The sequence below is a fragment of the Muscardinus avellanarius genome (assembly GCF_963383645.1).
Source record: "Muscardinus avellanarius genome assembly, chromosome: 5".
Taxonomy (NCBI): Eukaryota; Metazoa; Chordata; class Mammalia; order Rodentia; family Gliridae; genus Muscardinus; species Muscardinus avellanarius.
Genome location: NC_137790.1, coordinates 105,874,155 through 105,886,565, shown reverse-complemented (window position 1 = coordinate 105,886,565; position 12,411 = coordinate 105,874,155). Strand labels below are relative to the sequence as shown.

At 42.8% G+C, this 12,411-nt stretch overlaps 1 protein-coding gene across 1 annotated transcript in view; it reads left to right on the top strand.

Annotated features, from left to right (window-relative positions):
- SAMD7 (sterile alpha motif domain containing 7) overlaps positions 1-12,411 on the top strand; it is a gene marked incomplete at both ends in the record, with an annotated part of 63,599 nt that overhangs the window by 10,000 nt on the left and 41,188 nt on the right. The window contains 3 exons of the mRNA XM_080696576.1: positions 1,061-1,185; positions 9,856-10,021; positions 10,940-11,568. Of these exons, the coding sequence (XP_080552702.1) occupies positions 1,061-1,185; positions 9,856-10,021; positions 10,940-11,568 (920 nt within the window). The remainder of the gene's footprint in view (positions 1-1,060; positions 1,186-9,855; positions 10,022-10,939; positions 11,569-12,411) is intronic.

Genomic DNA, 12,411 nt, shown 5'->3' with positions numbered 1-12,411 from the left:
CCTCCGCAACTTAGTGAGACCCTGTTTCAAAATAAAGAACAAAAAATAGGGCAGAGCCGGGTGTGGTGGCGCACGCCACCACATGCTAGGGAGGCTGAGACAGGAGGATCGCACTGGTTTGAAGCCAGCCTTGCTGGCTTAAGAGACCCTGTTTCCAAATAAAAAATATAAAATAGGTCTGGGAGTGTAGCCTGGAGGTAAAAGGGCTTCCAGGAACCCCAGTACCGCCAAAAAAAAAAAAAAAAAAAAAAAAGGGCAATAGGTGTAGCTCGGAGGTCAAATGCCCCTAGGTTCAACCCCCAGACCTGCAAACAGAAAAAAGAAAAAGAAAGAATATCTTTGACATCCTAAGGAGAAACAAGACCCATTAATTATTATTTATTTATTTATTTATTTATTTATTTATTTTTGGTGGTACAGGGGTAGAACCCTTCTACCTCCGGACTATAATCTCAGACCTATTTTATATTTTATTTGGAAACAGGGTCTCTTAAGCCAGAGAGGCTGGCTTCGAACCTGCGCGATCCTTCTGTCACTGCCTCCCAAGTGTGGGGATTACCGTGCGCCACCATGCCCGGCATTCATTAATTATTTATTCTTGTTCAGAGAGTGTGGATAACAACACTGGACTCCGAAGCTGACATAGTACATACATTGCTCACCCAGTTCAAACACGAGCCCTGTATGGCAACCCCAGCCAAAGTATGTTTATTAAGTAAGAACAGAATCTGCAGTCGGACAAAATGCTGCTCATGAAATATCAGAAACTGGTGTTGACTGAATCTTTTCTCTAGATATCCCTAAAACTTTCCTTTCTGGTTTTCTGTGTTTTGTTGTCAACTAGATCAATCTTTTCTTGGTAGAGCCCTTCCTCTTAATCATTCTCATCCCACCTCTTCTTAAACCAATAGAGTCTGCAGGACTTTTATACTCTGGTTTGGAAAGAGATGACAGAATTCCACAAGGCAATAAAAAAAAAAACCCTAACTTCCTAAGCAATGAAAATGTTGTGCAAATTCTTCTTCATTTTACCAATCGTAAATATCTTTTTTCCCCTTAGAGATGTCTTGTATCCTGCTCTCGCTCCAACCGACCCAAGGCAGTTTTTTCTTTCTTCCCAGTTTGGACTGTCTGCTCTACCAAATGCAAATGTGCCGAGTATGCTGTCCAGTCACGTCTGCTCAGGTAGGAGCAATAGATGTTCAGATGTGGAGTCACTGTGGACGGGGTGTCTGCACAGAGCTCACCACCATTTTGCTGACAACATTTGGAGATGGAATTAGGTGGTTGTGGTTTCTACAGTTGCTACCTAGGTTCAAATCAAGGTGCCACCACAGTGTGACTGAGTTTAAGTTGCTTAACTCTGAGAATCAACTTATTCATGAATAAACGAAGCATCACAGTGCTCCCATCTGTCTTGTCTTACATGTGAGGAACTGATGAGTTATAAGGAACGATCTGAGGATGAATGGGGCTTGGGACAGTTGACATGTGACCCGGGCTCGGGGTGGGGCTCAGTACAAAGCACTTGCCCTGCATGTATGAGGCTCTGGGTTCCACTCCTAGCACTGTGAACAAAAGAAAACAGGCCTGATAGGTCATGGGGAGGAAGTTGGCTTTTATCCAGAGTGAAAGGGCATTTATTATCTGACTTAAATTTTACCAAGACTTTTCTGGCTGCTGAGCTATGAACAAATTCAGGAAATAAGCTGATGAGAATTTAATAGGCTACTAGACTGGCCAAGATTATGATGGTGAGACCTGGTGAGGAAGAAATAGAAATTCTAAGAAATGGCTCATAATCCAGGTACTTGGGAGGCCCAAACAGGAGGATCACAGGTTTGGGGCCAGGTTCAGCAACTTAGTGAGGCACTCAGGAACTCAGTGAGATTTTGTTTCAAAAGCAAGAAATAAAAAGAGCTGGGGCATCTGGGTGTGGTGGTTAAAGCTTGTAATCCCAGTACTTGGAAGGCTAAGACAGAAAGGATCACAGGTTCATGGCCAGCCTCAGCTTAGTGAGGCCCTCTGCGACTTAGTGAGACCCTGTTTCAAAATAAAGAATAAAAAATAGGGCTGGGGGTATAGCTCGAAGGTAGAATGCCCCTGGGTTCCATCCCCAGTACTAAAAAAAAAAAAAAAAAGTCGAGTGTGGTGGCACACACTTGTAATCCCAGCGCTTGAGAGGCTGAGACAGAAGGATCGCACAGGTTCAAAGCCAACCTCAGCTACTTAGTGAGGCTCTCAGCAATTTAGTGAGACCTGTCTCCAAATAAAAGTATAAAAATAGGTCTGAGGGTGTAGCTGGAGGTAGAAGGCCTCTGAGTTCCATTTCCAGTACCACAAAAAACACCACCACCAAAAACGGTCAGGGGTGGGGGGTGTAGCTGAGGTAGAATGACCCATAGTTCAATCTCCAGTACCAAAAAAAGAAGAAAAAAAAATAGTAAGAAATGATTGAAGATGGATGTGGTGGCGCATGCTTGTAATTCCAGCATTTGGGAGGCTGAGACAGGAGGATCGCGGTTCACAGACAGCCTCAGCTACTACTAGTGAGGCCCTTTGCAACTCAGTGCAACCCTGTTTCAAAATAAAAAATAAAAAATAGGCCTGGGGATGTAGCTTGGAGGTAGAATGCCCTGGGTAAAAGAAAAGAAAAGAAAAGAAAAGAAAAGAAAAGAAAAGAAAAGAAAAGAAAAGAAAAGAAATAGTTGGATTGTGTAAACTATTTCTTTGGTAGAAACAACAGGACACTCATAGTTTGGTATGAGTGAGAGGTGAAAGAGAGGTATTAAGAATGACATAGAAATGTTTGAGATAAGAAATCAGGAAGGTGGAGCTGCTCTTCCTGAGTTGAGGACGGCTGAGGAGCAGAGTTCTTGGGGAGGGAGAGAGCAGAAGCTCAGCAGGCTCGTACTACCTCAGAGGCGCCTGCTAGACACCCAAGTGGAGGTGTCAGGAAGCAGCTGACGTCAGGGTGGACTTTTGGAGAAAATCAAAAGATAAGATCTTGGAAGCCATCAGCAAAAACGAGACTAGATATGATGGTGTGTGGAGAGAGTGTGAACAGCTCAGAGGAGGATCCTGGGCACAGTGACAGTCCGGAAGATGAGGAGGAACACGCGGAGGAAAAATGGAAGAACCAGTAGAAAGAAACCCAGGGGAGTGCACAGGCCTGGAGCCAAGGGAAGAAAGCGTTTTAAGGAGAGAGTGAGCAGCTGTGTCACGTATACCTCTCCTAGCAAGTGCAAGAAGAGGACTGAGAATGCATCACTAGAATCAGCACTATGTGGAGGTCATCAGTGGCCTTTCTCCTTTTCTTTCTTTCTCTCTTTCCCTCTTTTATCCCTTCCTTCCTTCCTTCCTTCCTTCCTTCCTTCCTTCCTCCCTTCCTTCCTTCCTTCCTTCCTCATGCTGGGCATCGAATTCAGGGCTTCACACATGCTAAGCAAGTGCTCTACCACCGAGCTACATCTTCAGCCCCAGTGATTAGTTTTTGTTTTGTTTTTATAATACTAGAGATTGAACCCAGTGCCTAGTACATGTTGAGCAAGCGCAGAGCTACATCCTCAGCCCTTATTATTTTTTTTATTTTCAGACAGATTTTCACTAAGTTTTCCATGCTGGCCTCAGACTTACGATCCTCCTATCTCCGCCTCCCAAGTAGCCTGGCTTGCAGATGCTGGCCACCATGCCCAGCTGCAGCGCTGATCTTGACAAAAGCAACTTCGGAGAGTCATGTCAGTGAAAACATGGCTGGGGGTGGGGGACTAAAATGAATTTCCTCACAATACCGAAGCTCATACTGGTGCCTCTGATCTCCCCAAAACTGTGGTCATGAGTTTCTGTTTGTCCCTGCTCCACAATTCCAATGCCTTTTAATAGACAGGAAGAGTATAAATGAAAAAACCTAGCACAAAAATGAATATGATTTGTGGCTGGGCCAGTGGATTTGAGCATTGCCTTACTCAGACATGGATCTACTTTAATGCAACAAGAGTGGGCATCCAAGCATCTGAAACTAGACCCACCCAGTGGAGTGGTTCAGTAACCTAATAAAATAATCCCAACAGCAAAGCCCCATCTGGCAGCAAGTTCCCAGTAATGTGTAGCCCATGGTTTCACGCAGCTGGTCAGCAGACTAGTGAAATGGTTGCATTACTGACTCCCAGGGATAAAGAACTCAGAAACTGCCAGTATTTGGGAAAATAAGCAAGCAGACCATTCACTTGTCCTGGAAATATAGGTCAAGTCTCCCAGCTCAATTCTGAAGTTTAAGGGCTTCAAGACAAGATGAGGCCTGTGTTCATCAGCTTTTTGATGCCTGTGACCAAAATACCTGACAAGAACAACTTAGTAAGAAAGGTTTATTTGGGCTCATGGCTGCAGAGGTTCAGTCCACAGACAGCTGGCTGCAAGACAGAAACATCATGGAGGAAGGGCATGGTGGAGGAGAGCTGCTGGTTTCATGGAGACCAGGAAGGAGAGAGACAGGGAGGTGCTAGGCAGAGATATAGTCCCCGATGCCACACCACCAGTGACCTTCCTACAAGCATAACTCACCTGCCTATAATTTTCACTACTTCCCAGTAAATCCACTCAAAGTATTACTCCATCAAATGTACTAATCTACTGATGAAGTCAGAGCCCTTGTAATCCCACCTTTCACCTCTGAACATTTCTGTACTGCCTGACACCTGGGCTTTTGGGGGACATACCAGATCCAAACCATAATAAAGCCTCAGCCCTCCTAAAGCGAGCCACTAAGTAAGTTACTAAAATAGAAACTACTACAAGGATCTACTTCAAAAATTGGGCTGTTAGGGAGGGAGTAGAGTACAGTTGAGCTGGCATTAAGTTTGAGGTTGCTTATTTGAGAAAGAGAAAAAACTTGTAATAAATTTGGTGAGTCCACATATCAGAGGATCCTAAAGTCCAGGCAATTAATACTGTGACCCCAAACCTGACTTCCCACATGGACTTTCTCTGTGCCCATGAGTAGTGTGCCGTGACATGGGAGTTTAGTGCCTGCCAGCTGTCAATAAAGGATTATCTTGAAGCACCAAACTATAAAAACCTAGAGCTTTAGTGGTCAGGGAATTTCTAAAGGCCATCTCATCTAACCACTAAATTTTACAAATAACTTTATTTTTAGGAACATCTTGTATGATTTATTTCAAGGCAGGTTATTAAAGGAATTCAGTACGCTCTATCAGCTTGGTGCAAAGAGTATATAAGAAACAAATTTTGTTCTTGTAATACACACGCTCTTTTTAGTAAGGGCAGATTTGTACATGTAAAATATCATTCAACAAGCTGTGTATAATAAGCACAGTTAGTCAGATATCACTATCATAGACTGTAGACCCATGCTGGTCTATGAGGTCTTTGTACAAATAACAGAGTAAGGGCTTAGGAAATTTCACAGCAGTTTAGCAGGGTAATTTTATGTCTGTTCATCAAATAATTTTAAATTATACTTGTATTTGGACCTGTTTTATTTCACTAGAATCCTACTTATTTATTTATTCTATTTTATTTTTTTATTTTTAAAAATTTTAGGAGGGTGCTGGGGATTGAACCCAGGGACATTCTACCTCTGAGTTACACCTCAGCCCTATTTTATTTTTATTTTTTATTTCAAAACAGGGTCTCACTAATTGCGAAGGTATCACTATGTAGCTGAGGCTGGCTGCGAACCTGCGATTCTTCTGTCTCAGCCTCCCAAGTACTGAGATTACAAGCATTTGCCACCACGCCTGGCTATTTATTACATTTTTAAAATAAAGTATTGGTCCATGGTGGGTTGAAAATGTAAAAAGAAAAACAAAACTGGTCCTTCGCCATGAATGGCTTGAAAAGTACCAGGATAAATTCTCAGTGTATTAGCCCAGAAAAAGAGAATGTCAATACAGCATGAGGTTGCCAGGCAAGAAGGGACATTGACAGCAAGGCGTGGTGGTGCACACTTGTAATCCCAGTACTTGAGAGGCTTAGACAGGAGGATTGCGGGTTCAAAGCCATCCTAGACAATGTAACGAGGCTCTCAGAAACCAAGGGAGACCCTGTTTCCAAATAAAGAAATAAAGTGAGGCTGGGGGTGTGGCTTGGAGGTAGAATGCCTCTGGGTTCAATCCCCAGTATACACACACACAAACACACACACACACACACACACACAGAACAAGAAAAACACAGTTTAGAAAATGTGTTTTACCATTTTACCTCAGATACGCTGAAAAGTCTAAATAGACTTTACATAACTTGTGTGTGTGTGTGTGTGTGTGTGTGTGTGTGTGTGTGTGTGTGTGTTACTGGGGATGAAACCCAGGGGTCTTCTACTTCTAGGCCACACCTCCGACCTATTTTATATTTTATTTGGAAACAAGATCTCACTAAGTTGCTGAGAGCCTCACTAAGAAACCTGCACGATCCTCCTGTCTCAGCCTCCCAAGTACTGGGATTACAAGCATGTGCCACCACGCCTGGCCATAACTTTATTCTTTTTTTTTTTTTTTTTTTTTTTTTGGTGGTATTGGGGGAAGAACCCAGGGGCTTTCTACCTCTGGGCTATACTCCCAGACCTATTTTATACTTTATTTGGAAACAGGGTCTCACTAAGTTGCTGAGAGCCTCACTAAGTAGCTGAGGCTGGCTTTGAACTTATGCTATCCTTCTGTCTCAGCCTCCCAAGCACGGGGATTACAAGCGTGTGCCACCATGCCTGGCCCATAACTTTATTCTTAAATTTACATTTTTTCCTGGGATTTCAGTACATTGAAAAGCACTCTTTAAAAAAAAGTCAACTAGAGCCGGGCGTGGTGGCACAAGCATGTAATCCTAGCATTTGGGAGGCTGAGACCTGAGGACTGCAATTCAATGACAGCCTCAGCTACTTAGCATGGCTCTTCACAACTCAATGAAACCCTGTTTCAAAAACTAAAGACTAAAAAATTGGGCTGAGGGTTTAACTCAGAGGTACAATGCCCCTGGGTTCTATCCCCAGTACTCAAAAAAAAAAAAAAAACCCATATTTTTTTCAACTAAATTTTTGACGGGATTTTTTTTTCCGGTACTGGGGATGGAACCCAGGGACATTCTACCTCTGAGTGACACCCCCGGCCCTATTTTTTATTCTTTATTTTGAAACAGGATCTCACTGAGTTGCAGAGGGCCTCACTGAGTAGCTGAGGCTGTCCTTGAATCGCAATTCTGTCTAAGCCTCCCAAATGCTGGGATTACAAGTGTGTGCCACCATGCCCGACTTTCAACCAAATTTTTGTACAAAAGAACTCTATCGGTTTTACTTCAAAGGTGGGCATGGTGGTGTATGCTTTTAATTTCAGTATTTGGGAGGCTGAGGCAGGAGGATCACAAATTTGCGGCTTAGTGAGACTCTGTTTCAAAAAAAAGAATAAAAAATAGGGTTGGGGGGGTGTAGCTCAGAGGTAGAAGTGCTCTGGGTTCAATCTCCAGTACTGCAAAAAAAAAATTTTTTTTTACTTCAAGAGATCAAAATAGCCAGGCATGATGGCTCATGCTTGTAATCCCAGCATTTGGGAGGCTGAGACAGGAGGATTGTTGTCCATGGACAGCCTCAACTACTTAGTGTGAGGTTCTTTGCAACTCAATGAGATCCTGTTTCAAAACAAAGCATAAAAAGTAGGTCTGGGGGTATAACTTAAAGGTAGAATGTCCCTGGGTTCCATAGCCAGTACCACAAAAAAGGGAGAGAGAGAGAGAGAGAGAGAGAGAGAGAGAGAGAGAGAGATATCAAAATGAGGTAAATGGGGAGATGCTGGTTACAGAGTACAGTTTCAGTTATATAGGAGAAATCAGCTTGCAAACCATATACAGCATGATAACCATAGTTAATAACAATGTAATGTGTACTTGAAAGTTACTAAGAGAGAGGATTTCAAATTACCACAAAAATGATAAATATAAGCCGGGTGTGGTGGCGCACCCTTTTGTAATCCCAGCATTCAGGAGGCTGGGACAGGAAGATTGCAGTTAGCCTCATCTACTTAGTGAAGCCCTCTGTAACTCAGTGAGACCCTGTTTCAAATTAAGAATAAAAATAAAATAGGGCTGGGGGTAGAATGCACCTGGATTCCATTCCCAGTACCGCAAAAAAAAAAAAAAAAAAAAAAAGAAATAATAAAGGAAGAGTTTAAAAAATAGGGCTGGGGTACTGCTTAAAGGTAGAATGTCCCTGAGTTCCATCCCCAGTACTGAAAAATATATATATATATATATATATATATATATATATATATATATATATATATATATATATATATATATATATAATATATATATAGTGGTGAGTATGTTAATTTGCTTGACCTAATCATCCCACCATGTATATATATTTTCAAAACCTCATATTGTATCCTATAAATATGCACAAATAAGACAAGAAAAGACAGATCAAAGATTCACAGCTCAACTTTTTCCATTTGCAGTATGGTAGGAAAATATCACCAATCATGAGACCAATAATTAAATAAAAGAACCAAAAAAATAATCTGGTATTTATCATGCCTTCAGTAAAGTTGATCTAAGATACAGAACAGCAATGACCTGATACCATTTCCAACACTGTGCTCAACTGGTGGTTTTTTATTTTGTTTTGTTTTGTTTTTAGATACTGTTTTAGATCATTATACTTCACTATTTTCAGTGCATTCTTTTAATTTGTTTGTGGGGTGGGATGGTGGTTGTTTTTTAAAGGTTGGGGCATTTTACCACCTGAATCCATAAGGACAGTGACCAGAAAGAATGAATTGATTCAAAGCCCTCATGCTTCCAGGTAACTTGATAACACTGTTTTATTTATTTTCATTGTATTTATGTATGTATGTATGTATGTATGTATGTATGTATGTATGTATGTATTTAGTGGGGTGGTACTGGGGATTGAACTCAGGGCATTCTATATCTAAGGTACACTACCAGCCCTATTCTCTTTTTATTTTTGTAACAGGGTCTCAATAAGTTGATGTGAGTCTCACTACTTGCTGAGGCTTCCCTCTGTGTGCTCCTCCTGTCTCAGGCTCCAAAGTACTAGGATTACAGGTATGTACCACCACACCCAGCTGTTTATATATATATATATATATTTTTTTTTTCAGCACTGGGTATCCAACTCAGGGGCATTGTACCTTTGAGCTCCACCCCCCAGACCTATATTTTTCTTAGTCTTTTAAAAAATTTTTTGAAACAGGATCTCACTGAGTTGCAAAGGGCCTCACTATGTAGCCAAAACTGTCAGATCCTCTGATCTCTGCCTCCCAAATGCTGAGATTACAAGTGTGTGCCACCACGCCCAGCTGTTTTATATATTTTGTATTCATTCACTTGTCCATCTGTACAAATGAATATATGCTTGCATGTGAAACACACACACTGATTATTTACAAGAAGTGTTTCACACAGATACAAAAAAGGAATAGACAAGCGCATGCACAGGCTGGTTAACAATAAGAGCAAGATGAATAACCACACAGTGCAGTGAGATGATCTGTCAATGTTTCATAATTAAAATGCTTAAATGTGATGCCGCTGAAATTCATATTAGCATTTCTGTCTAAAATTATTTTAGTCCTTGCTGGGTGTGGTGGCGCACACTTGTAATCCCCGCACTTGGGAGGCGGAGACAGGAGGATCGCACAGATTCGAAGCCAGCCGCTCTGGCTTAAGAGACCCTGTTTCCAAATAAAAAAGTATAAAAATAGGTCTGGGAGTGTATCCCGGAGGTAGAAGGGTTTCCAGGAACCCCAGTACCACCAAAAAAAAAAAAATTATTTTAGTTCTGCAGAAAGATAGGAACCAAGTTTGCCAACCCTGCTTCAGACTACGTCATCAGAGCCCAAAGAACCTCGCGTCAGCCCAGCAGTGGCCTTGGGCCCCATGGCCAGGAGAAGGAGAAGGCAGGAGGGATGGGTGAGAGTGGGCATGAGGTCAGTTCTCTCATCACTGACCCCGAGGAGTCCAGGCAACAACCAGTGAGCAAAGCAAAGTCAGCAAAGCACCAGCCTCTCTGCCAGTCCTGCTACCACCACTGACTTCCAGCCCAGAGAACTGCAGTAACTGCTTTTTGAGTTCCACGAAGATTGTGCTGAGGGTCCAGAAACCTCTCCCTAGTACTTGAGTTTCTTTGAGGATTCATCACTGGCAAGACTACCCTGTACTGCGTTCCCTTCCCCCCTGCTAGATGTGCCCTGTGTATGAGTAATATGTCTCTAATCCTTGGGATTTCTGGATGAGACTGAGCAAAACTCTTAACCTTCAGATCTCCCTCCAAAGTCTCCTTCCCACTAGCTTTCTGGTTTCCACCAAACAAACGTCAGATAAACATTTTGAGGGCACCAGAAAAGCAGAGATGCCTAAAGAGGGCAAGGGGCTGTTATCATTATATTTCTAAAGCTGGGCATGGTGGCACACACCTGTAATCCTAGTACTTGGGAGGCTGGGACAGGAGGATCACAGGTTTGAGGCCAGTCTCAGCAGATTAGCAAGACCCTGTTTCAAGATAAAAAATAATTAAATAAGTAAATAAATAAATAAATAAAATAAATAAAAGCTGCCGGGCGTGGTGGTGCATGGTTTTAATCCCAGTGCTTGGGAGGCTGAAACAGGAGGATCGCACAGGTTCAAAGCCGGCCTCAGCTACTTAGTGAAGCTCTTGGCAACTTAGTGAGACCCTGTTTCCAAATAAAGTATAAAAATAAGTTTGGGAGTATAGTCCCAGGTAGAAAAGTCCCTGGGTTCCACTCTCAGTACCACACCAAAAAAAAAAAAAAAAGAGCTGAGAGTGTAACTCAGAGGTAGAACATTCCTGGGTTTGATTCCTAGTACCAAAAAATACCAGTAATTTTTAAAAAATTATATTTCCAATGGTTTTCTTCAGTTGTATAAAATATTGGTTTGTTTTCAGGACAGAAATGGAAATGTATGCTATATACCAGCAAAGAAAAATAGAAAAAGTTAATCCCAGGGAACAAGGTGGCCTTGGGGTCCCATTCCTCTATGGTTCCAGCCCCCCAGCTGGACTAGCCATCTACCATGGCAGGAGCGTGTTCCCAGCCAGTCACCCGCATCTTCACAGAAACACCCTCCGAAAGCTTCAGGGAAACCCTGTTCTTGTGGCAACAAGACCACACTTTATGGAGAGCTGGGGGCAGAAGCATCATCGACTCAGGAGAGGTACCAGGAATCAGAAACCTGTAGACAGTGATCCTGAGAGTCCCAAAAGTCAAGCAGAAGAGAAAGTCCTAAACCAGAGGCATGTGAGTCCACGGGAAGGGTACGAGCGTGCAAAAGCCTCTGGAAGCGAAGTATGCCACTATCAGAAGCCACGCGGAAACAGTGAAAAGCCAGCTCCAGGCCTTGCCCAGCCCTGTGGAGTGCTCCCGCCCACCCACAGCAGACCCTGGGGGGCTCACACTGCCCCCCCACCCGCAAAGGCCTGGGATGGCGGGAAGGAGAAGGTGTCGGTGCAGGGGGTTGAAGCTTGTGGTGCAGAGAACCAGCTTTGCTCGCCAGTTCCTCCAGCGCCTCTGCTAGGTGGGTACCCAGGGGTCAAGGGCAGACCCTCACCAAAGCAGGTGGTCAGGCCCTCCCTTACGTCACAGGGAACTGTAACCGACATCTAGCATACCTCTCTATCTTTGCCAGGGACGTGCTACCTCTGAGCTATAGCCTATTTTATTTTTTATTTTGAAACAGGGTCTTTAAAGTTTCCTCTGCTTCAGCCTCTCTCCCAAGCACTGGAATTATAAGTGCGTGCACTATACCTGGCCATCCTTCTGTTGTAAATTAACTAGTTTATTTATTTTTCTGGCACCAGGAATGTTTTACCTCTGAGCTATACCACCAGCACTATTTATCTATCTATCTATCTATCTATCTATCTATCTATCTATCTATCTATTTATTTATTTATTTTTACTTTGGAACAGGTTCTCACTAAATTGCTGAGGACCTCCATAAATTGCTGAGGCTGGCCTGGAGCCTATGATCCTTCTACTCAGTCTCCCAAGTACTGGGATTATAGGCGCGCACGACCACACCCATCTAGCCTTCTTTTTTAAAAATCTTGTTTCGAATGACTTCTTGAAGCCATTTTACTACATCAGTTCTAGCAAGAGATATCTGTGGCACTCATATATTGCTAAACAGAGAACTTTCAACAAAGGCTGAGAAGGTAAGCGTGAGGAAACACTGGGAAACATATGAAAATTTTAAATTAAAGCCGGGTATGGTGATACACGCTTATAATCCCAGCATTTGGGAGGCTGAAACAGGAGGATCACAGTTCACAGATAGCCACAGCTACTTAATGAGGCTCTTTGCAACTCAGTGAGATCTGTTTCAAAGTAAAGAATAAAAACTAGGGCTGGAAGTCGG